We start from the raw sequence: 26,179 nt of genomic DNA, 5'->3' as shown, positions 1-26,179 counted from the left end.
GCCATCGCTCCTCTAGGCTCCAGAACAAGAGCCAGAATTACCAAAGCCAAGGCCATCGCTCCTCTAGGCTCCAGAACAAGAGCCAGAATTACCAAAGCCAAGGCCATCGCTCCTCTAGGCTCCAGAACAAGAGCCAGAATTACCAAAGCCAAGGCCATCGCTCCTCTAGGCTCCAGAACAAGAGCCAGAATTACCAAAGCCAAGGCCATCGCTCCTCTAGGCTCCAGAACAAGAGCCAGAATTACCAAAGCCAAGGCCATCGCTCCTCTAGGCTCCAGAACAAGAGCCAGAATTACCAAAGCCAAGGCCATCGCTCCTCTAGGCTCCAGAACAAGAGCCAGAATTACCAAAGCCAAGGCCATCGCTCCTCTAGGCTCCAGAACAAGAGCCAGAATTACCAAAGCCAAGGCCATCGCTCCTCTAGGCTCCAGAACAAGAGCCAGAATTACCAAAGCCAAGGCCATCGCTCCTCTAGGCTCCAGAACAAGAGCCAGAATTACCAAAGCCAAGGCCATCGCTCCTCTAGGCTCCAGAACAAGAGCCAGAATTACCAAAGCCAAGGCCATCGCTCCTCTAGGCTCCAGAACAAGAGCCAGAATTACCAAAGCCAAGGCCATCGCTCCTCTAGGCTCCAGAACAAGAGCCAGAATTACCAAAGCCAAGGCCATCGCTCCTCTAGGCTCCAGAACAAGAGCCAGAATTACCAAAGCCAAGGCCATCGCTCCTCTAGGCTCCAGAACAAGAGCCAGAATTACCAAAGCCAAGGCCATCGCTCCTCTAGGCTCCAGAACAAGAGCCAGAATTACCAAAGCCAAGGCCATCGCTCCTCTAGGCTCCAGAACAAGAGCCAGAATTACCAAAGCCAAGGCCATCGCTCCTCTAGGCTCCAGAACAAGAGCCAGAATTCCTGAACATACGCTAGCATCGTTTCTCCTTTTCCTCATAAGAAGTCGTGACAGGTGAACATCAACAAACAGGTAAACAACCACAAAAATGTATAAATCCATGAAATCTAAATACGTAATTGAATCAATTGTAATATTGCACATCATACGTGACATAATCTTCAACTTGTTTATACGTACATGTAAATAATATTCGTCTCTGCACGGGAGTCTGAAGTTTAATCAATATTGGTATAACAATCTGTATATAAACAAAAATAAGTATACGGGGTATTTTTGTTTATATACAGATTGTTATACTCAGGGGGGACCCAAAAATTAATTTTGGGTGTTGCCCAAAGTTTTAAACTCAGAAAAAGACACAAAAAAATAAATAAACATGTACATGTATACTACTTACTTGCACCAAACAATATATAGAACTTCATTATTTCTGAGATTGTGACAATTATAATTTCCCTACCGGGCAGAGCGAGGCGATTTTTTTTCTCTGAAGATGTAATACTAAACTTGTTCAAGCACTGCCAAGCGTAGAAAGCAAGAATTTATTGGACAGTATTTCCATTGTCAAACAGATCGAATAAGGCATAGAATAGTTTTCTGAGTTTGCGGTATTATTCCAGGTTATATTTTATAACATAGAGTATTTATATTTTATGATGGCCGAGCGGAGCGAGTGTTAACAAATTCTCTGAAACAATGGTAAAAATGTAGTTTTTTTGGTTAAAATGTTGATGTTTGTGTTATGCCTTTCATGTGCATGTTCAATGTGTTTAGGCGAGCATTTTGGCAATTAAATATTTATTTATTTTGTCATAAATATGAATTATGATTTGACTGTTTGTCTTTTATTTTGAATTTGTATGCATGAAATGTACAAGGGCAACACCTGTTGAAAAGGATATATATATATACATGCCAGGCGTTCATGCTTTTAAACATTGGTTATTATTCACGCTAAGGTGGATGCTTTATTGTCTTTGAATTTTTTGAAATTTACATTTTTTAATAGGTATAATAAATCACTCCTGGTGATCATGTGTACATGAAACCACAGGTGAAAATACAGGTTTATCTATCATGAAATAACAATTAACCTATATACCTAATTCCAACAGATGGTTTATCCTCTCTCAACGGACAGGGGATCACCACACCCTGACATTAGAACAATACGATTAGGTAGACAGTCCGTTGAGCCTTCACCACTGACTTGACTGGACACCCTACTAATATATAAACAAAAGAGGATTAATCCCCTATTGTTTAGAGTATAAGTAGTGGACTCCTTGTTTGGGCAACTGCACCCTTAGGTATATATAGATATTTATACTTGCCATAGAAAATCATAGTTCACGGAATGGTTGATATCAGAAGAAAATCCCATATGAAAAAGAGGAAAATCTTCAAACACCTAAGTCCAGATTATTTTTGGACACAGAAAAAAGGGTGTTGCCCGGGCAACTAAGGCAACACCCCTGGGTCCGCCACTGCTGATTATTTATATCGATTAAACATCAGACTCATGTGGACTGTTTAGGTCAGTCATAAATTGGTAGACTACTAGATCTATACTAGCGATTAGTCTTCCGGATATACGTATTTTGTATCACATTTAATATATTCTAATACATAGTCTATATCAAAGAAATTTGGTTTTCTCACCATTTTAACTTGATAAAAAAAATATCGAAACACTCTTGAAAAAATAGCAGATGCAATATTTTTACGTTGTCCAGGTGGTAGAAGGGAAATAACTCCCGATAAGACCTTTTTAGAAATCTTCTGTTTTGAAGACAACAAACGGTTACATCAGCTGCGGCACATTTGGAAGTGCACTGTCAGGTAAATGACTTAAAACAAAATCATTCATTTGTATGTTGACACTTGTATATTATCCAGACATAAATTTGTATCACAACAACTTATCCATGCTTAACATTTCCTGATTGATGGTCACTCAATCGGATACACATATTATTGTCAACGAAATGTAAACACCGACTCCAAAGAAAGGATTTTCGTGTTGATTACCCGCCATTTTCGGTGTCGATGGATGTCCAATCTAGATGATCACGGCGGATAATCACTAGTTCAGTGTCAACTCAGTATCAAATTCTTGTCACTTACAAAATGTCAAAAATAAACGACATTGAATCTTCACTGAAAATTGCACACTGACATTCGTATATCCATGTCGCCGGGAGAGATTCGTGAACTGTGGCTTTACAGTGTACCAGTACAGTGGCTGACTGAAATGTTATATCATAAACGCGGTAATACTTTTTCTAGAATGTGTCACACAATGTCATGCTAAAAGATTGTGAACATTAACATTCAGTTATTTTACAAATCTCTGTTAAAATATTAATTATTTTGCTTTTCTTTTTTTCCCAGATCAGTCATGAGTAAGCCCGGTAAAGGTGGTCTGAATTCCCTGCTGAGCTACAGATTTGTTAAAAAACCAAGACCCAAACTACAACATGAAGGTTCAACAAGTAGCCAGGACAGTGACGACACAAAGTCTACTTCAGATGACAATAGCCAGTCATCTGATCAGAGTCTGGGGAACTCCCTTCAAAATGGCCAGTCAAAAGATCTGATGTTGGAAAAAACAAATTCTGTTACTTCCTCTCATTCAAAAGACACAATAGATTTGGATGAAACAGAGAAATACTGGGATGAGGCTGATGGGACCGATACTCTTATATCTGTGTCTGTTATTGATGATCGACTTGATGCAAATACTCCGGAAAAATCTGGTAATTACTTATAATGCAAACCAATTTTTGATGCTGATAAAAGTTTCAGTACTGTACCCAGTGCTGATATAACCAGCACACGTTGTGAATGTGTAATTTCCATAGATATTTTCATCTTTGTAATCTGAATACAAAGTATATTCCGTTTCCAGTTGCTAGGGAAATGTGATCTCATGTGTAGCGTGCAGGTTGGGCACCCATCCAGACACTGGCCATGCTCAATGTTGCTTAACTAGTAAGTGGGTCCCAGGGTTATACTGCATCACTGGAAAAGCTAGCTTGCCAGTAAAAGGCAGTATTTCCGGTTCATATTCCTGTAGATTTTTTTTATGGAGCAACATATTTCTCATAAGTTTTCATTAAATTTCTTTGAAGTCTTGCAGAATTAATCATTATCATCATGATCCATAGTACAGGTAGTCTGTGTCTATCATGTGTACTAGTACTGTTCCCATGATTTTTTTCTGTGAGGATATACAATACATGGATGTGTGTAGTAGTATTTAAGTTAAGGTTTGGCTTACAGTTCTAATTTCCAGCTGACTGAATGGTTACCTTACATTTTAGTTACAATTATGTTTATTCTGTATCAGAACCCACCACAGTGCCGGAGACACCTGCCTCACCCCTCTCCCAGGCTAGTTCCCCGGAGTCACCTTTGTTCAGAGCAAAGCCCAAGAATATACGCAGCAAAGCCATGGAGGATGAGGCCTCAGAGGCTAGTGGCTCTTCATCGCCTTGGATGTCCAAAGATCAAGGAAAACTTACCAACGGGAGTGGACTTGGGGCTAAGAAGGAACGAAAGTAAGACTTATAAAACATATTTTTCTTCATTAATGTTGTTGTTCTCAGTTTGTAGTTGGTTTTCGATCGTCTTGCAATTTAAATATATTTTTGGGAAAATCGATTGCATGTTGAAGTGGCATTTTTCTCTTCATTAGTACATATTTTATCTGATAAATAGGTTTATATGAAAATGATTTCTTAATTTAATAATCATTAACTTTTGTAAGCTTATGGTTAAATAACAGATTGAATACTGGGTTAACTACAGGAAAATCATACGGAAGAAGTGAAATAATTTCTGTGTCTGTTTGATATGTTATTATTTCATAAACAGTACAAAATCTACATCTCTGTATCAACAGATATTATAAATAATTAATTTAATAAAATATATAGATTCAATCACAACAGGCGAAGGAGCAATAGGTTGTTCTTGTAGTTTATTAGAAGTGTCGACCGGTTTCGACCCTACAGTGGGCTTCCTATTTTATGATGTTCTCACTTTTACTCAATCTCCTGCATACTTTCGGGTATCTAGACAAGGAGCACAGGACCAAATTATTCCACCATTAAGACGAACACGGGGTTGGCTCTACGCTTGCCTTAAAATAATTAATTTGATGCCTGCACTAAAGAAGAACAGGATCAAAATGTCAGGAGAGACACAAAGCTCACAGGTAACAATGTATAATGACAGAAGTACAACCCTGTGTGGAGAGGTCAACTCATCCTTGGTGGGTGTGTCCACCACTTCGTTGTCCGGTATTGTTTGTGAAATTATAACATACCACACATTAACCCTTTCACCACTGTAGACCATAATGGACTCATCCATACCAATGCATGGTAGAGTCTACTAAAGTTACATAGGGTTGAAAGGGTTAAAACTGATGTGTACCTGTAGAAGATAAGTCATAAAACATTTTGTTGGCTTTCAGGAAGAGGGCACTGCCTGACTTTAGTGATGAGGAGTCAGAAGAGGATGATAAAGGTCTTTCTGCTGAGGATACAGAAACATTGAACAACCTGAAGCAGATCTTCCCAAGTCAGCCACACCATGTCATACAACAAGCATTCCTTGACGCAGACCGGATCTATGATCTGGCTGTGGAAAACCTTATCGATAGAGGTACAAGTTTATATTATATATATATACATTGTATTACCAAAATGAAAGATATTCTTCGATCTTCTGCTGAAAACACTTTCTCAGTCTGAGCTGGCTGTGGAAAACCTTATCGACAGAGGTACAACTAGTTTATATTTTATATATACAATGCATAACAAAATAAAAGATATTTTTCGACCTTCTGCTGAAAACGCTTTCTCAGTCTGATGAAAAGACTGTGTTTTACAGGATATAAAACTAGTGGAGTCCTACACAACCTAGAGTGAGGGTACCTAAATTGGATGACTTTTCAAACAAAAATTGTAAATATTTTCTATTGAGTGGTTAAAGCTTACATTTCATGTATTGGTTTGATATCAGCAATGTCTAGTAAAAATGGTATTCCTTCTGTCAATTAGAATTATATAAGATTTTTGTTGGGACTTTAATCTGTTCTGTGATTGAAATAGTTTATAATTGAGTGGTGCATGTGTACTTTTTACTTGTTTGGATTGAGGTTAGTAGAAAGAGGTCATTTTGTGCTCGAAAGAAACATTTTAATATTGATACAAAAGACAAAAGCACTCAACCTGTGGAATTAACTCATTCACCCCTGAAATTTCGTAATGAACTATTCCAACTTTGAATTGGAAGAGTTCAAATGTGTCTTCAGGGGTGAATGAGTTAAGTAAGTGTTTTATATACCAGGAAACCGTTTGATTGATTGACTGATTGATAGGTTTTACGTCAGCTTCACTAGTTCGGTTATCCAGCAGACGAACCAGAAAACCTTCCCTAGTGATGTAATATAGGTTTTCACTGGTAAATCCATGTACTTGCCCAGGGTTATTTAAGTTTTGTATTAATTGTCGTGATGAATCACCATATTACAGATTATGAAGAATTTAAAACTTCAGCAGAGGTAGTTCAGTTAACAATATGCTAATAGTCATAATAATTTTGTTTACAGGCAAGGACAATACAAAGAAGAAGAAGCGAGTGATTCGTATGGAAAGTAGTGACTCTGAGGCTTCGCAAGAACCTCCGGCGAAGCGATCACGCCGGATAGTATCTAGTGATGACCAGGAGGAGGTGGACAGCCAGGCGACCATCATCAACTCACAGAGTCAAGATGGGGTCGTTGGATACACCACTCAAGAGGAGAGAATTAAATTCCTATCGGAATCATTCCCGACAAGGTCACGGAGGGTGAGTGGGACCAGAGGTTTAAGAGTCCATTTACTCCTCAGCCAGGACAACTAAATTCCAGATTGGGCCAATTGTAAACTCCTTTTAATTTGGGGATAACCCTACTGTATTTTGAGGTTTTAAAATCGGAATTATACTGTCGCAAATTTAATTTTACTGGCAATGTAAAGACTAAAGTGGAGCCAGTAAAATGGATATTTGTGACAGTATAATCATGATATACCGCTGCAAATCTCAAAATACAGCAGGGTTATCTCTATTCTTATTCATATAAGCCAAAACCACAAAAAGAAATAACAATTTTAAGACATTTTCGAGTGTTTTCTCCTAATTCTGGGTCACACTGCCGTGGATTGGTGAAGTCAGGAATATTCAAAGTGATGCAGAGTTACGTTGACCTTCTGGGGTCACTCTATTGTTTGAGACGTCATGCTTATGCAAATGACCAATTTCGGACGGTATATCATGGTTAAACTGTCACAAATTATTTTGATTGACCAATCAAATGTCATATTACATCTCAAATGAATTAGAATTCTCCTTGATATGTTATTAATGTCTGCTCTAACCAGTTAAAATGATGCAAGTAGAATTCCATTTTTTTTTTCATGTCCACAAGCAAGTGCTTTCAATTTGTTTTACACCTGGTACACCTGTAGTATTGCTGAAACTTCTATAACGAATCTACTATAAATCTTTCTATTTTAATTCACACAAGATTTTGCAAAATATACCAGTAGGTTTTAATTCATAAATACTTTTAATTCATGATTAAGAGGATGATATTTTATCCTCATAGTTTTGAGCAAAAATGAATCTCTTTTTACAGCAATTTACTATACTTCAGTAAATATAGCAATACTCATTTTAATAGAAAAAAAGTCTGAATAAAAGTTTGATTATATTGCAGTCTATACACAGAGCCCTGGAAGAGAAGAATTGGTTGGTGGATGAAGCTGCTGAAATGTTAGACCTTAAGAAAAAAGAAAATGGAGCAGATATAGCTATAGGTAATAAATTTCAGTATTGCTGTGGATAATGCTTCATGTTGCCTTAGTAATACAGTGTAGTTAGTGTTGCTATGGTAATACTAAGTGTTGCTATGGTAATTATTAGTGTTGCTATGGTAATAATTAGTGTTGCTATGGTAATACTTAGTGTTGCTATGGTAATTATTAGTGTTGCTATGGTAATACTAAGTGTTGCTATGGTAATACTAGGTGTTGCTATGGTAATATTAAGTGTTGCTATGGTAATACTAAGCATTGCTATGGTAATACTAAGTGTTGCTATGGTAATACTTAGTGTTGCTATGGTAATAACTTGTATAATGTGCTATAAAACTTAGGTTGGTTGATGATGTGAATATATGTGTACTGTTAAAATGCAGACTGCTGGAATGATCAAATACAATCACCTTCTCAAAAAATAAAAAATAAAAAGATAACAATAAATACTTCAGCTTGTGTTCATGCCTGTGAAGAGGAGTTTTGTAGGCTGACAAGTGTGCTTTACTCCACAGACATATCTGATGAGGACGAGGACTTCCTCAGTGGTGACGAGGCAGGTGGCGACAGTGAGGACAGTCTAGATGTAAGTCAGAGCTGGGCTACAGTACATAGGTTTTGTTTCCACTTATTTTCAGAAAGGATAAGTGAAACTTGGGAGTGTTACTCCAGGCCTTACCATTAGTATAACCCAGTCTGGTGTTATCCCTATCGTTTTAGGACACACGTCATAACATATGTTAGCAGTCCTGTCATATTACTGTATACAGAGAAGCTTTAGCCTAGTTAAATACTTGCTTTTCACCTGGGGGGGGGGCATTATTTTCTGGTAAACAGTATTTCTGTTAGCTGGTTTGTTTAAACTGCATATTCAGCTTCACCAAGCATTCTCTCTATAATCACAGCTTCACCAAACATTCTCTCTGTAATCACAGCTTCACCAAGCATTCTCTCTGTAATCACAGCTTCACCAAGCATTCTCTCTGTAATCACAGCTTCACCAAGCATTCTCTCTGTAATCACAGCTTCACCAAGCATTCTCTCTGTAATCACAGCTTCACCAAGCATTCTCTCTGTAATCACAGCTTCACCAAGCATTCTCTCTGTAATCACAGCTTCACCAAGCATTCTCTCTGTAATCACAGCTTCACCAAGCATTCTCTCTGTAATCACAGCTTCACCAAGCATTCTCTCTGTAATCACAGCTTCACCAAGCATTCTCTCTGTAATCACAGCTTCACCAAGCATTCTCTCTGTAATCACAGCTTCACCAAGCATTCTCTCTGTAATCACATTTCCTTCTTTTTGTGATTGTAACATGATGTATGAGGTTACCAAAATTGGGATTTTTTTATTCATGGTAAGATGGTGCTGGAGAAAAACAATCAACCTGTCCTTTGTGATATAGAGAGGAAATATCAACCCTGGGGTTAAAACGTGTTTTGATGAACTCTAAAAATATTCGAGATTATATTACTCTTTTCTGCATCACATAAAGAGTGACAGATTCTGTTTACTCTTCTCTCTCTTTCCCTAAATAAGAAGTGTGTAATTCTGAGGACTTTGTACGTATTTTAGGACGGTGCTGATGAACACAAAACAGAAAAACAGATGATCCTGGCGTTTTTCCAGGAAGCTACACTAGATGAACTGGCCGGCTCCCGTGGCTGTTCTAAAAGGAAGGCTGATATTATATCTAAAGAAAGACCATTTAAATCCTATGAAGACTTGGTAAGACTTCAATTAAATTTCATAAGTAAATAAAAGTTTTGAAGATTTTATATTTTTCCTGTATTTCTTGGTTAAACAATTTGTCACATGAACATAACGCTGTTTACATATACTCTGGTAGGCTTATGCTCTTTCATTGTTCATTCTTCCATTCGCTTCTTGCTCAGATTATGAATTTTTCAAAGATTATTTATATACTTCAATAAAAGAAGTGAATTTGTTTACACATTTTTGTTACCCTCGGTTAAGAAAATAAAAAATATTTTTGTTATCCTTCGTAAAAAAAACCACATGTTTTTGTTATCCTTGGTTTCAAAGCAAATAAGGAAAATTTGAAATGGAAAGGGTTTCCCTGATATTATATACCATTGATATCATGTTGCAGCATCACAAGTGTGCTACTGTGAAAGGCATAACAACAGATCTGATCGGTGGTTGTCGGGAAATCATCCGAGTTCGGGAGGTCATCATTCGTTTGATGCAGAAGTGCGAGAAGATCTCGGCGGAGATGGAGAGAGTGGTGACATATCTTACTCAACAGGACAGCATCGACGAATCGGACAACAGGATACATATCACCAAACAGCCCGCGCTGCTGAATAGCGAGTATGTAGACAGAGACTTAAAAACAAAGAGACCCACAGAACTAGGTTGTATAGTTCCCAATGTCCTTATTTAGACGGACTCACAGATTGTTTATTTAACACATCTGAACCCTGTCAGCCACAGAACTAGGTTGTATAGTTCCCAGTGTCCTTGTTTAGACGGACTCACAGATTGTTTATATACCACATCTGAACCCTGTCAGTCACAGAAGTAGGTTGTATAGTTCCCAGTGTCCTTGTGTAGACGGACTCACAGATTGTTTATATAACACATCTGAACCCTGTCAGTCACAGAAGTAGGTTGTATAGTTCCCAGTGTCCTTGTTTAGACGGACTCACAGATTGTTTATATAACACATCTGAACCCTGTCATAGTGCTAACAGTGTGTAGGCTGATAATGACTCTGTAGGATCTGATGCATTGTAATGGAAGAGCCAAAATCTGACGTGAGATAATTTAAATATCCCGAAAATCTGCATACCAAACTAATCAATCAAAGCAACAGGGTTCCCTGATTAACAGTACTTGGTTGCTACAGTTCACTGTAGTACTACAGACAGTTTGGAAACTATTTTGAGCTGGAGTATTGTACTATCACAGACAGGATTTATATACACCCGGACCTGTGGAAAGACCTTTGTACCAGCTTCTTGTGGATGCTAATCTTCTGTTCCAGGATCTCCTTTCATGAGTACTTCATATCTTGACAAGTCTATGACACCATACGTTATCAAGTTGAAATAAAGACCATCCATTTATTTGTATATATATCAAAGAGTTACTTTCTACATAAACAATGTACATATCAAACCGTCATGTTTCAAAACCCTTTGTCAAGCTTTGACTGAGTGCGCGACTAGTATAGTGTATCTGTTCAACATTGTGACAAAACTCTGAACGTTATTAGTCAGTCAACTATGGGTGTTTTGCCTATTAACACAGAATACACACTATCAAATGAGTTACTATTCATTTATACATTTCAGATTCCAACTGAAACCTTTCCAGATGGTTGGTCTGAATTGGTTGAGGATCATGCACTCCAAACAGATCAATGGCATTCTGGCTGATGAAATGGTAGGATTTTACTGGTGGAAGCAATGAAATAATATCGTTATCTTTAATACTACCATGATCACACAAGTGAACAGCTTTTAAACATTGGAAAAGAAAGACTGACATATGTATGATTTACAAAACACAAACATATAAACAAAACACACACGACGTACTCACAAATAGAAATAAAAAATCCAAACTGATAAAAAACCAGTCATGACCTACAAACCAAAATATGTTATTCAGACTTACAGGCAAGGAATAATATATAATGGTGAGAAACACATACACAATCCAGACTCCCAAGCAAAAATATAGGATTCAGACCTCACAAACACAACACACAGTCCTGACTTCTGCGAAAAACATCAACCATTTTAGACTCACAAAAACACATCTAGACTAACTAACTAATAAAAAAAACAATCTATAACTCACGAACAAAAATACACAATCCAGACTAATACACAGACTTTAAAGTGATAAGTAAATAAAGAATCTTTAAAAGACCATTGGAATGACAGGTCAGTTTCATCCTTAATATGTTACAGGGCCTGGGCAAGACGATACAGACGATAGCATTCATCGCACACTTACTGGAGGAGGGGGAGGAGGGACCACACGTTATCATTGTCCCCTCTTCTACTCTAGGTAAGTCTGATAGACATCATCATCCCTCTCATCTGTGTAGTTACTCATTGTCTTTCTATCTTAGAAAATCTTTGTCCGCATCCCTCCTCATTCTCAATACCCCCAGGGATTAGCTTGCATTTGCTGTCAGCACACCTGGTATATGTCATAGCAAAAATGAAGGCACCTGGTTAGCCACTTGATTGGCCTCGGGTAAAAATAACTGACCAATTGCCATGCTGATACCTGTCCTTTGAAGATTACAGAGGAGCGACACCCGACGTCAAAGACAGACAATTTTACCATTACGAGACCACAAGATTCTTTTGATGTACCTCAAAGGATCAAACTAGCCTTCTTGTCTCATCCACAGGGTGGCACACACTGAGCGTCCGAATTTGCTATGACTTATTCCAGGGTTGCAGAGAGGAAACGTGAGGGTAACCCCCTGGAGTATCGAGGATGGTCCCTCCTCTAAAATATAGACCTTTAAAGTACAGAATACTTCATATCTTCAGTCTTACAGAAGGTAGAGATCATCATCCTTCCTCTTATATATATGTAGATTTGTACATGTTAAAGATTTGTATAGTACAGACTGCTTGCTATCATCAGACTGACAGAGTGCAGTAGTCATTGTCCCTTCTCTTAATGTATGAATTTTAAGTTGTCTTAGTATAGTTATCACAGTGTGTATGACAGTATGATAATTCCTGTGATAGAAAACTGGCTGCGTGAGTTCTCCGTGTGGTGCCCAGCCGTCAAGGTGTTGGTATACTACGGCTCTCAGGAGGACAGGCGAGTCACCAGGAGAAGCATCCTCTACGAGGACTTTGTGGATTTCCACGTTATTCTCACAACGTAAGTTCCATTTAAATACAATATTTCTGTTTTCGACCACACTTCTGTCAGAAGCATGGTACCTGTAATGACCGTGTTGGTCCGTTTGTCTCTTTAGTTATTGTTCCGACTTTGCATACTTCTTGCATGTTGTCTGAAGTCTGCCCTTCTTTAACAATTCATCACTGTTTCTCAAGAAGTGATCTTCTTCAAATTTTACATGTAGCTTCCTCTTGATCCATAGTCGTGCCTTTTTCATTTTGAGTCTGATTTGAAGAATAAGATGGCTGCTAGGATTCAATATTTATCCCTATATTTTGCAGCTACAATATGGCGACAGGAAGTGTAGAAGACCGGTCATTGTTCAAGAAGTTTGAGTTCCACTATTCCATTTTTGATGAAGGCCACATGCTAAAAAACATGTCATCACTTCGCTACCAAAACTTGATGAAGATTCAGGTGAGGAAATGAAAATATTAAATCGTAACTGTTCTTTGATAGGACTTTTCCAGAGAGTATTTCAAAGATTGCTGTGTTTGGTAATATTATTTAATTATACTGATATTTATTTTGGAAGATAAACGATTTAAACAGAATTTATAGTAATAACATCGATCAATGCATCTGTCCAATATAATGGAAGAATAGGAAATGTTCATCCCGGCTTCATTTTAGCCTATGAACGATTGTATGAATTCAACAAGAAGCAAAATCGTGTATGTATATTTATTTTACTGCACCAAAAAGTATAGATGGGTGAGTTTGATGTTAAAAGGCTAAAGTGGGAAACTAATGTAGTTCACTGTCCACTTGTGAAGAAAAAAAAGAAAAACTCAATGATAGTACCTCAGGGAAGGGATTTGTCTATAAAATGTTGATGAAATCTTTTCCTGGAAAGGCCTGAGGATCATTTTGTATCTTTTGGAATAAAGTTGTAACAAACTTCTTCTTGCACATATTAACTTCTGGAAAGGAATTTGTTGCGATCATTCGAGGCATTAAACAAATTCTACTATACAGAGAAACTGATGTTGTGTTTCTTCAGTGAGTGTTAGCAGTACATGTACATTTTCTGCTTGACTTATTTTTGTAGTCTGAGCGCCGCCTACTGTTGACGGGGACCCCTCTACAGAATAACTTACTGGAACTGATGTCGCTGCTCTGTTTTGTCATGCCTGATATGTTCATCGGGAAGACTGACCATCTGAAGCGCATGTTCTCCATGATCACGGTAAACAATGCTATAACATCAACAGTGGGGGGAATGAGCAGCAGCCTCAGGATATAATATTGTAACAGGAAAGAGAGTAGTGTGCTTCCAACGGGGTTCAAACCCTCGATCTCCAGGTTCCTAGTCGGACGCTCTACCACGGAGCTAAAGTTTAGGAAATTCCCTCTAGCTCAAAGCTAGAAGGCGACTTTAATCCTCTGTACAATTAAAATCTGCCACAATATAGAAATAACAACACTGCTGCACTGTATCTCCTACTGTGTTAATATCTGTTGTCTTCATGCTGATCTGATAAAAGTGAAATATATACATATCACTGTTGCCTTTTCCCTTTGGTAATTGAAAACCTCTTGAATTACTTATTTAAAAAAATAAAAATAAAAATATAAACAGAATTATTATCTGCATGTTCTATACAGATTTAAGGTATCCTGATCAATGGTTTTGTTTATTTCAGAAATCTGTTGATGACAAAAGGAGCAAGTATGAAGCCGAGAGGATAGCTCATGCTAAGCAGATCATGAAGCCGTTTTTATTGAGACGACTCAAGTCTGAGGTATGAAACGGTTATCACATGATATTACCATAGATGATTTATCTTGTCTATGAGGTTTTAAAGTGTTTAAAAGTGTTTCTGTTTTGTTAAATGATATGATCCAAGCTTAGGTCTTCCTAGAACCCTCTTAAATTTTAATTGTTTGAATTGGTTCTAAGACGTCTTATGTAAGACCCAGTCAGATAGTTGATCTCAAAATTTTCTATCTGACAGCTTGGTATTTTTTGTATGAGGATTTCTTTTCATCTTAATCTCTCACTTCCATATCATCAGATAATTTATTCCTGTATATATGAAATACGAAAGCTGTGTTGAATATGATCATGTGTGTTGAGCACTGTATATAAGTCGGAACTCAGTTTTGTGTTTAATGTAACTCCTCTTTAGTCTTGTGGTACCATATCACACCTGTTCACCATCATGTCTGACTACCCCTAGATATGGTAACATCACACTAGTTTGTCTGTAAATACTGTAAATTCATGTATCAAACTCCACAGTGCACATTAATTATATAGATAATTACTCTCAACATTAAAATAGCATCAACGTAATTTCAAATTCAAGGACAGTGTATTGTGTATAAACGGACACCCCTTGGACCACTAATTTGGTGAGTTTGTCGAGGGGTACAGATTGCAGATAGTGTACTTGTCATATACTTGTAGAGGAGCTGGACTGGGTCGATCGTTGACGACCAGATAGCTAAATTGGAAGAGCGTCGGTCTAGAGTTTGGGGGGTCCCGGGTTCGAACCCGGTCTGGTCGTGCATTTTTCATCTCCTGTTACAAACTAATGTTGTAAGAAAGAAATTTTGGGTCTGAGTCTGGTTTTGAAAGAGTCCAATGTATTTGTGATAACCGGGAAATATTTCTCGAAAAAAATGTACGAGTGAAAATAAAGTGATTTACTAAATGGTGCGTATCAGTATCCGTCAAGAAGTTATTCAAGGTTTTTTTTCTGCTCTCTTTTAGAAATGGGATAAGTTATTAAATTGTTCTGATTTTGTTCCATTTTGCAGGTTCAGAAACAGTTACCCAAGAAATTAGAATGCGTTGAGTTTTGTGAAATGATTCCAGAGCAGGCAGAAGGCTACCACAACCTCGTCAACAAGTTTCAGCAGGAGCTACGGGAGTCAACTGGTGGACCAGGCGAATCAAAGGGAGGGGCAGCCATGTTGATGCAGTTACGAAAGGCTGCTAACCATCCACTGTTGCTAAGGAAACACTACACAGACAAACTATTAAGAGAAATGTCCAAACATATAGCAAGGGTAACATTAGTTTGTGTCTTCTCTACAGACTTGTTATTCATGAGTTCGAGTTTATGGTAATATGAAACTGGAATTAAACATAACATTCCAAGCAACAAAGTTAGGGGCAGGAGTATACTGGTATAAGGCTGTCTGTCTGTCTGTCCGTCTCTCTGTCTATCTATGAAGGGAAGTTTGTTTGACACACTGCTGCTTGCTTTATAAACCGATTTTTTAGGAAACTTGGTACATATGATCTGTATGTACCTTTATAATATTTCTAAGGAATGCATTTCATGGAAGATTTCTGATGAAAACAAATTAATAAGACTTGTTTATCCTGAAAAAATGTTATTTGATTAATAATATGTTCCACAGGGTGTCGGATAACTAGACAGGTTACTCATATCAATATACGTCCTTAAATGACCTAAGCTGTTAATAGGACGCTAAACAAAATTAAACCAAATCCATATCAATATATTGTGTTCTACATTGTGTCAGATTAGATTACATGTAATTCAATATCATAATATAATTGTGTCCCGCAGGGTGTCTATTTAAGCAGGATTCTATGTATATGTGTATTTGATAGTAAACATATGTATTTTTATACCCATAAACCTAGTCAGTATCCATCATTCCATTGAGATCTAGCATGATGATGGTATTGGTTATATGTGTTTCTGTAGGAGCCTTCTCACCGTGACAGAAACGCTAATGCACAGCTCATCTTCGAGGATATGTGTGTGATGCACGACTTTGAGATCCACAAACTATGTAAATTTTACGAGGTAAGTGAAGATTTAAAATTGAATTGTATTAGCCTTTGCTAAATGTACAACAAAACTAATTATTTTAGGATCTGTACTGATTTGAAAAAGTTGATCAGGAAAATTATCTTTTTTTGAAAATGAAGTTTGTTGAAGGTCATATGTTTCTAAAGTTTCATTAAGAAATTTTGCAGCTTGTTGTAAATATTTTGACTTCAGAGGTTTCAATATACACAGAACAAATAGTGGTGCCGATTCTTAATTGTTATAGCAACTGAAAAGTACTCTTTAATGACCAGTGGTCGGCTCTAAGTCACTTCACTGGCATGAAAATAAAAGATATTTTTGAAAAAAGATTCTTGTATTTCTTTTTTTATTTCTTTTTTTCTATAACATACAATTATTTTGATACACTAAAACATTTATAAATACCCGAACAATATAATTAGACTCCAAACATTTTCAATTGGCGCCTAACTTGATGTTCTCTGTTGGACTGTGAGGTGCCTGCCTATAAAGAGTCACTTTTAGCCCTGATACATGGAGCTACTTGTAGGTACTGTGACATTACACGCTAGGTAACGCCGATTTCTTCTGTAATATAATTTCATTTCATTACAGAAATACATCGGAAAGTACAGCTTACCCGTATCAGCTGTTGATGATTCCGCCAAGTTCCGGGTGCTAGATGATTTACTGGTGAAGTTGAAATCTCAGGTAACACCATAACTAACCTTCAGCTGATTCCTATTCTGTCCTGAACGACACTGTACCCGAAATTATTTTAGCTCTATCGTTTGAAACTTTAATACTTCAAAAATGGCTTGACATGAATATATATATATGTACACATATGCACATTGTTCGTTGCTTAATCTTAACTCATTCACCCCTGAAAACACATTTGAACTCTTCCAATTCAAAGGTTGGAATAGTTCATAATGAAATTTCAGGGGTGAATGAGTTGAATACTTACAAGATGCCTTATCAGTGATTGGATGCAATTTGGTCATCTGCATTAAATGTAGTGATCAGCTACTTCCACAGTCCATCAATTTAAGGGGAATCTACTGATATTGTGGGTGGGGGTGGGGATGTTGTTATTGTGTGCCCTCTTTCAGGTCATTCTCTTTTTGTTATCACTGTAAGGTATGCTAATGTATACTGTTTTCTCAAGTAATGGAGTTCTGTGGTCAGTATTTGGGCACTGAACAATTTCAGGATGGCTGTTGATATTACCAATGATACACACTATGATTTAAGGTGAGCTGATGTATACTCCAAACTTTCATCTGTATTTTGGTCAGGTTATGAGGTGATAACTCCGCCAGCAGATATTGTTGTTAGTCATGGAAACTTGTCCTGTTCTTTGGTCAGGTTATGAGGCGATAACTCCAGTTTGCGGGGTAAATGGTTACGGAGTGAACTTCACTGTAGACTGTAAATATTTACGATATATTTTACGGTTTCAGGGTGACCATGTGCAGACTCTCTGTGCTCATTTTAATGATATCTTCTACAGTTTCAGGATGACCGTGACATTATATAAATACTACGTTCATTAGAGTATGACCCTGGGCACTGTCACACTCTAATGAATGTAGTATTTATTTTATTATACCGAAAGTAACATGGTGGCTGAAACGAACTGTACAGGCGTCTTTGCGGGGTCACTATTTTATTCCGTCAAACCACATCATCGTCCATTGCCAGGGCTTTGGGAAGCACACTTCCTTTGACAGAATGTTAAGGCGAATGTGGCAGTGTGAAATGAACAATTTGTATCTCAACCAATATGATAACAGGTTTTTCACAAGACATATAATAAAAACTGTATATTCTATGGTTTCACGGTGGCCATGTGCTGATATTAACATTGTTATCTATGATTTCAGGATGACCATGTTCTGATATTAACATTGTAATCTATGATTTCAGGATGACCGTGTTCTGATATTAACAGTATTATCTATTATTTCAGGTTGACCATGTTCTGATATTAACATTGTAATCTATGATTTCAGGATGATCGTGTTCTGATATTAACAGTATCATCTATTATTTCTGGATGACCGTGTTCTGATATTAACAGTATCATCTATTATTTCAGGATGACCGTGTTCTGACATTAACAGTATTATCTATGATTTCAGGATGACCGTGTTCTGATATTCAGTCAGTTTACAATGATGATGGACATCATGGAGGACTATCTCAAGCAGAAAAAATACAAGTACATGCGACTGGATGGGTCAACACCTGTGCCTGACAGGTCAGTGGTTACTTCCAAGAGGTCAGGGGTCAATCACAGTGACAAGGGTTAAAAGTCAAAAACTTTCTGATTCCCAGTGGTTCTCCCCTTCAAAACTTCTACAAATATTCCTTAAAATAATTTTCTTATTCCTGTATACTAGGAAACGCTTCCCTCAGTTTATCATTGGCCTTTTTCAATCTGTGTAATAGGGCAGGTTCATCCTATTTGCAAGTATTGAAGTACACAGCTTACTTTATAGTGTATTTGAGGACTGATTATTGAAATTAACGCTGAGTGTATATGGATTTTACTGACGAAGGGTAAAGTTTTCACTTGGTCATTGTTATTTGTCGTAAGGTTATAACTGTTATTTCCCCCTGTCTTGTTACACAGGAACATACAGCCAAGTTCCATTCTTACATCATTTTAGTGCACTAGGAGGAATATGATGTTTGAAGCAGATTTTGTTTGACATTGTAAAAATATATTTTCGTATTGACATTAAATAAAAATCACATGATATATTTCAGAAAACTGGCCAGTTGATATAAAATAGCAGAAAAATGGGAATATTGGTCGGATATTTCATTTACAACCTCCATTACATGTATTGAGAAACTAAATTACTGTATTAATTCGACAATAAGCCCATACCTGATAGTAAGCCTACCTATATCTATTGCAGTACAGAAGAGATGGCAACAAATGCTATTTCATTGTCCTGTATTAAGGCCAACCCTAACATTAGTCAGAGATTAAGTGTGGCCCATTTGACTTATTGCAGGATAAATATGGTAAGTGGAGTATAGCCTGTTGGTAAAAACTAAACAATGAAAACGTTTACTTTCATATTTCAGACTACAGATGATTGACAAGTATACAAACAATACGGACATATTCATCTTCCTGTTGTCAACGAAGGCTGGAGGTCTGGGGATCAACCTGACGGCAGCCAATGTTGTCATCATACACGACATTGACTTCAACCCCTACAATGACAAACAGGCAGAGGACCGCTGTCACCGTGTGGGACAGAAAAAGTAACACATTTCCCCATATCCTCACCACATTTTGTCTTATCCTCAACAGAGTTCTGCATCCATTTATCATAAATTTATTTCAAATATTGAGTTAACAGGTTCTAACTTATTTGTATCAATTAGTATTGAATTGAATTCAGCAATACTTGATACTGAAAAAGATTTTAGTTTACAAGTTGTTTCCGTTTTGCGAGGGAAACTAAGGAGGATGTGGGTTGGGACAGTTTTGTTAGAAGGGTATTCAACTCTTACACTAATATTAACCAGCTTATGCTTTCTCAAATCTTGCTATCAAACTTTAACGCTTATATTATACTTATGATATTGTTTCAGGGAGGTGTCCATAGTGAGGCTCATCGTCAAGGATACCGTGGAGGAAGGTATGCTGAGGTGTGCTCAAGAAAAACTTAAGTTGGAGAAGGACATCACAACAAGTGAAGGTAGGGTTGACAAAGATATGATTATTATTAATGAAATTATTGGTCAGTAAAACATCTAGGCTACATTCGCGTATCCGGTTGAAACGGTTGAACCGGTTGAACCTGTAAAGAAAACGACAGGTACAGATTTGGACCGAGGCTGACCTCAGGAAAATTTGGTACATGTAGATTGAGGGGTCCAGACGTACCTGACCGAAACTAAAATGCTGACTATTGCCAATTTCTTTCTTAAACAATGTCAAGTCACATATAATTTTTAAGATACGTTATGTAATTTAGTGGACGCATGAGAGAAGGGCATAATATTCATCATACATTGTTTTTTATTCTCAGAAACTGTGGATTTTTAGCTCTACTTATAGAACGGTCCAAGTGTGTTCGTTTATCGTGGAAAATTTCTGCATAACACGTACTGTTTCAACCGGGATACGCGAAAGTAGCCCAAGATACTGTATACACAGGAACTTTTGCCCAGTCACATATTCGCCCTTCAATTTATGAATCTATATTTGCTATTAGTAAATTTCCCCCTTCACATGTAATCACTATATAGAGTAAACTGTGTACTAATATTCACCGTCATGATAAATTCGCCCTTAATTCAGGGGGGCGACAAAGGTGAAAATCTAACTGCAGCGGGAAAAAATCCTGGTATACAGTATTTATACTGGAATATGTGAACAGTGGACCCTCATTAGGCTGAATACTTATATTTGTGTACAGAAGAACGTCATAAGTCTGTACACTTTGGTTTGTGAAATACACTTTTAGAATATTGTAGACAAATGATGTCATGTTGTAGACAATTGAACTTGGACCCCCTCTCCCCTCCAACAAGAAACTGTAATGAGTCACTATTATTTTCCTGTCAGTTGGTGTCTGTGAGCAATACGTCACTTAATAGATTATTTTTGCCGATTGGTTATACTCAGAACTGTCTATCTATCCGTCAAGAATTCGTTCCCTATTTGAGTTTATGAGTAATAATTTATTCAGATTTTCATACTATTGATGTCTTTGTAAATAAGGTTCTGCTGGTTGTACTTTTCGTAAACTTCCACTTCCTGAGTAAGATGACAGTTGATGATGTTTCTAACTTCAGGGTCGGACAAGGAGAGTGGTGCAGACGTGGCGTCATTACTGAAGGAAGCTTTGGGTCAGGGCAAGGTTTGATGACAGCTGGACGTAGGCTTAAGACAATTGTGCGATTGCTGGACGTTCAAGTACGGAACCTCTGTTCAAGGAATTTGTATGGCTCCAATGAGATTGTTTAGTGCTATTGACATACGTGTCCTCTTGATCGCCAGTGGACTTGTGCAACGAGCAACTGTTGTGTATATTTGGCCTAGTTTACGTACCTATTTCAATATATAAAGTGGACAATGGTTCTTGCCATTAGGACAATCAATCAACAATTGAATTGTACATAAGGTACATGAAGTTGTGACTCTCTAGATACTGTTTGTCGGGACTAATGATGAACAGCTGATAGGTACATATAAAGAGTGCTAGTTTTGGGATCGATAACCAACTTAGTGCGAGGACAGATCCATCTAGGGTGCCATCACTCAGGGAAGATGAATTTTCTAAAACTGAGCCTGAGAAATGATCTGAATCTTACGTTTGAGAAGGACAATGTAAATTTTCATCCAGGGCTCAGTAACTGACATAAGTGTAATTGAGTACAGTAATACGTAACATTGTAACTACATCAGCATTTGAAAAGCTCTTGGTTTGTTTAGTGTTCCTATCCTCATGGGATTTAATCCTTTCACCCCTATGTAACTTTAGTAAACATTACCATGCGTTGATATGGATGAGTCCATTATGGTCTACAGGGGTGAAAGGGTTAATCCTGCCTCTGTGTAAAAACTCAGCTGCATAATTCAACGTGATACAAGAAGTCAAATAAAAGGAAGTGACATCATTTAAAGGTGACACAGGAAAGTAAGGGTAAACTATCTGCTAAATGATCAATCATGCCATTCACTCCCCTTGTTGTAGTAAATGACCAATGGTATTAGAGCATTATCTGCTACAATAGATTTTCAATACATAAATCAAATATTTTAATTATTTATTCTTGTCAGCACTATATTTAGTGCTCCAATATAAGCGTGAAAATTGATGAAATCCTATTTGTGCTTCAAACTTATAGTGCTATGTATAAGGATAGGACGGAGTGCATTCAGTTTTTGCAATAAATGTTTTTCTGTACATTGAACAGTTTGTTCACGAAAACCTGTTAACTAGATTTTGGTGCGTTAAGTGTCTTTCCAATGTTTTTCCTTCTCAATTCCATTCTGAATGAGACTATTTTCAACTTTAATGAAATAAAAAATTGTTACAAACTACGATCTTAAATGATGTATTAATTGAACTTGTAAACACGTTCCTATAATTCACTGTCCTGTAATTTTTGTCAGAAACGTGTTTTTTTTATAAAGATTATTTGTATTTATTGCTAAATTTAAACATATTTCTATTTATTGAAAATGAGAATTATCTTTTTCCTGGAAATGATACAGTGTATGAATCATTGAAAAAAATATTTGTTTTAGCATATGAATGGCAGATATTCCAACTTTCTTAACCAGGCTCATTGAAATAACTGATTTGTAGATGGAATATCTGTTTCTTGGTCAATGATGTGATGTAAAATTTGTCTTTTCAACTGTACATATAAAACTGCATATGTCAGAAACGGGGTAAAGAATTCTCAAAAAACAAATGATATATAGGCAAATCAACCTGTCCCTGCAATTTTTCATCAGTATTATTTGGATCGGTGTTTTTTTGGGTTTTTTTTATTGACACAAAAAGATATGAAATATGTCTTCATTACAATATAGAGTATGAAGTGTTTGTCTATTCAAAGTCTGTGCGACACCTTGGTTAGACTTTGCCATTAGCTCCATAACTCTAGAAGTCCAACAGTCATCAAAGATGTGCATCAAATGTAGGTCACCATGATCTTTATTTTCTGTACATGTGTCATTTTTTTTTCTGACTTCACATTTAGNTCACTTAAAATTGGTCTAGGAATGATCAGCTCATGGTCCTGACAAAGTTAAGTTAACATTATACTATTTTTTACTCAAATTGGTACATATTTCAACCACAAAAATAAATACTATAGACTCAGGTGACCGTTAAGGCCCATGGGCCTCTTGTTTGGTTAGACTTTTTGTTTAGCTCCTCTCCTATCAAAAGGAGATTGAGGACATATGTATATTCTGCTAACGTTTTCTAGTTGTCATTTGTTGTAAACAGAGAAATATTTTCATATTTGATTTCAATAAGTTTATTTTTTTATTTTTATGGATGGCTCTCTGATTAGAGTAAAAATATGTACATATTGTGAAAACTGGTCGTTTATTTCATTTCAATCTCAAAAATTGAGAAAACAAGAATGGGATAGACTATAGTCATGTTGGGACATTAACATTTCCCGTTACTTCACATGGCACTGTTTGATTACAGTCTTGTGTAGATGTCATAATGAATGGTAAAGTTTTATAGAGAATGAGTGAGAAATATGGAAGATTTAATATGTATGACACGTGATAATGTGATTCAGAGATTTTAGTTCTGGATCACTGTTTTAAATGTGTATATTGTAGTGTAATTGACAAACATCTGTGAATAAATTGTTCATTCAATGTGAAAGTTGTCCGTGCTGTTCATTTGGGCCATCTTTCGGGTCTGTAGGTAAATTACCTCAGAATTAAAAAAATCTAAGATTTCACATGGTGATACACTATTTGTGTAGATGTGTAATGAGGGTTTAACATTATAATATCAGTAAATATCAGTACTTATGACTAAAAGTCAAAAGAACCTGTTAAAAGATTTAAAAACATTTGACCCTTGTGACCTTGAAAGTCAAACAAGGTCATTACGTTGAACATATTTTATAGCCCTTCATCTCAGCATGCAACTTGCCAAATATCACTACCCTAGACATTTTTTTTTATTGAGATTAGGTCATTTAAAGGTTTATACATATTTGACCAAATGTGACCTTGAAAGTGGGACAAGGACATTCAAATGAAAAACCCTTAAAGCCTGTCATACAAGCATGCTACTGGCCAAATATCAACATTCTGGGCCTCATGGTTATTCAGAATAAATCGTTTAAAGAATTTAAACATATTTGAACCCTGTGACCTTTGAATATAAGTCAAGGTCATTCATTTTAACAAATTTGGTGTGGTAGCCCTTCATCCTAGCATGCTACTGGCCAGATATCAACATTCTGGGCCTTATAACAAACTTGGTAGCACTTCATGCCAGCATATACAGGCTAAATATCATCATCCTGGGCCTTTTTGTTTTTCATCAGAATTTCTTTCAAGATTTCAAACATATCTGATCCCTGTGATCTTTAAATATAAGCCAAGGTCATTCTTTTCAACAAACTTGGTCGCCCTTCATCCAAGCATGCTACTGGTCAGATATCAACATTCTGGGCCTCATGGTTAATCAGAAGTTGTTTAAAAGAGTTTAAACATATTCGATCCCTGTGACCTTCAATATAGATCAAGGTCATTGATTCAAACAAAATTTGTAGCCCTTCATGCCAGCATACTACAGACCTAATTTCAGTACCCTGGGCCTTTTGGTTATTGAGAAGTGGTGAAGATTTTACGACATTTGACTCCTGTGACCTTGAAAGTAGGTCAATGTCATTCATTTCAACAAACTTGGTCTATTGCTAAATATCATCACTCTGGACCTTTTGGTTAATCATCAGAAGTTGATTAAAGGGTTTTCAAACCAATTGACCCCTGTGACTTGAATGAGTGAAGGCATTCATTTGAACAAACTTGGTAGCTCTTTATCCCAGCATGCTACTGGCCAAATATCATCGCCCTGGGCATTTTGGTTATTCAGAGGAAGTTGTTTCATGTTTTTAACATATTTGACCCCTGTAACTTTGAATATTGGTATAGGTAATTTATTTGAGCAAATTTGGTAGCCCTTTATCCCAGCATGCTACAGACAAAATATCAACATCCTGGGTATTTTGGTTGTTCAGAAGAAGTTGATTACCAGGTAAAGGTTTTTCAAGACAATTGATCCCTGTGATCTTGAATACATGCGGTCATTCATTTGAACATATTTGGTAGCCCTGCATACAAGCATACTACTGGCCAGATATCACTAGGCCTTTTGGTTATTCAGAAGTTGTTTAAAAAGTTTAACATATTTTACCCCTGTGACCTTGAATATGGGTGAAGGGAATATTGGTGAAGGTCATTTATTTGAACAAATTTGGTAGCCCTTCATCCCAGCATGCTACTGACCAAATATCACCATACTGGTCCTTTTGGTTTTTGCAAGACAATTGACCACAGGCCTGTGACCTTAAATATAAGTGAAGGTCATTAATTTGAACAAACTTGGTAGCCCTTCATCCCAGCATGCTACTGGCCAAATATCATCACCCTGGGCATTTTGGTTATTTATATTTATATTTTATTTTTTTGACATATTTCACCCCTGTGACCCTGAAAATTGGTGAAGGTAATTTATTTGGACAACCTTGGTAGCCCTTTATCCCAGTTTGCTTCTGGCCAAATATCATCACCCTTGGCCATTTGGTTATTAAGAAGAAGTTGTTTAAAGTAAAATATTGACGCTGGACGCCGCACCACAGCATAAGCTCACTTGGCCCTTTGGCCAGGTAAACAAATAAAAATAGAACAGGGATGATATGCTGTCAAAATGCACTATATTTCCCTTTCTGACTCACCAGTGACAATGAGTGTGTTCTTTTTTGTATGATCCCTAAATCAAAGATGGCTGCCAGTCAGGTTCACTTTCCATCACAGCAACTTTTGTTCTGTTCAGTGTTGATACTAGAATTTCCCTACTGTAGTAATTGCCTTGTGAGTCGGAGATACGGAATTATTTCTATGACATATTTGACAATATTGACCTTGTGTTTATCTGAAATCGCATCAGAACCATTTTTTTCTGTAGTT

At 36.9% G+C, this 26,179-nt stretch overlaps 1 protein-coding gene across 1 annotated transcript; it reads left to right on the top strand.

Annotated features, from left to right (window-relative positions):
- The first annotated feature begins 2,708 nt into the window (after window positions 1-2,708).
- LOC110459062 (SWI/SNF-related matrix-associated actin-dependent regulator of chromatin subfamily A containing DEAD/H box 1-like) lies at window positions 2,709-23,205 on the top strand. The gene is made up of 22 exons (XM_021511110.1): window positions 2,709-2,750; window positions 3,303-3,667; window positions 4,261-4,471; window positions 5,392-5,582; window positions 6,532-6,770; window positions 7,681-7,780; window positions 8,293-8,363; window positions 9,356-9,508; window positions 9,894-10,114; window positions 11,101-11,191; window positions 11,725-11,824; window positions 12,526-12,664; window positions 12,967-13,102; window positions 13,737-13,874; window positions 14,332-14,430; window positions 15,452-15,703; window positions 16,375-16,476; window positions 17,077-17,172; window positions 18,609-18,727; window positions 19,567-19,749; window positions 20,083-20,189; window positions 21,292-23,205. The coding sequence occupies exons 2-22, from the start codon at window positions 3,310-3,312 to the stop codon at window positions 21,360-21,362; spliced, it is 3,177 nt and encodes a 1,058-aa protein (XP_021366785.1). The 5' UTR covers window positions 2,709-2,750; window positions 3,303-3,309; the 3' UTR covers window positions 21,363-23,205.
- The last annotated feature ends 2,974 nt before the right edge of the window (window positions 23,206-26,179 follow it).

Source organism: Mizuhopecten yessoensis, unplaced genomic scaffold, assembly GCF_002113885.1.
Source record: "Mizuhopecten yessoensis strain PY_sf001 unplaced genomic scaffold, ASM211388v2 scaffold9963, whole genome shotgun sequence".
Taxonomy (NCBI): domain Eukaryota; kingdom Metazoa; phylum Mollusca; class Bivalvia; order Pectinida; family Pectinidae; genus Mizuhopecten; species Mizuhopecten yessoensis.
Note: the sequence above shows the minus strand (reverse complement) of the source record. Positions and strands in the feature narration are given on the sequence as shown.

Excerpts from the sequence above, each read along its gene's own strand:
- LOC110459062 (XM_021511110.1), top strand. The coding sequence starts at position 3,310 with ATGAGTAAGCCCGGTAAAGGTGGTCTGAATTCCCTGCTGAGCTACAGA. Across the intron at positions 4,472-5,391 it reads GGGGCTAAGAAGGAACGAAA|GAAGAGGGCACTGCCTGACT; the intron begins GTAAGACTTATA and ends GTTGGCTTTCAG. Across the intron at positions 9,509-9,893 it reads TTAAATCCTATGAAGACTTG|CATCACAAGTGTGCTACTGT; the intron begins GTAAGACTTCAA and ends ATCATGTTGCAG.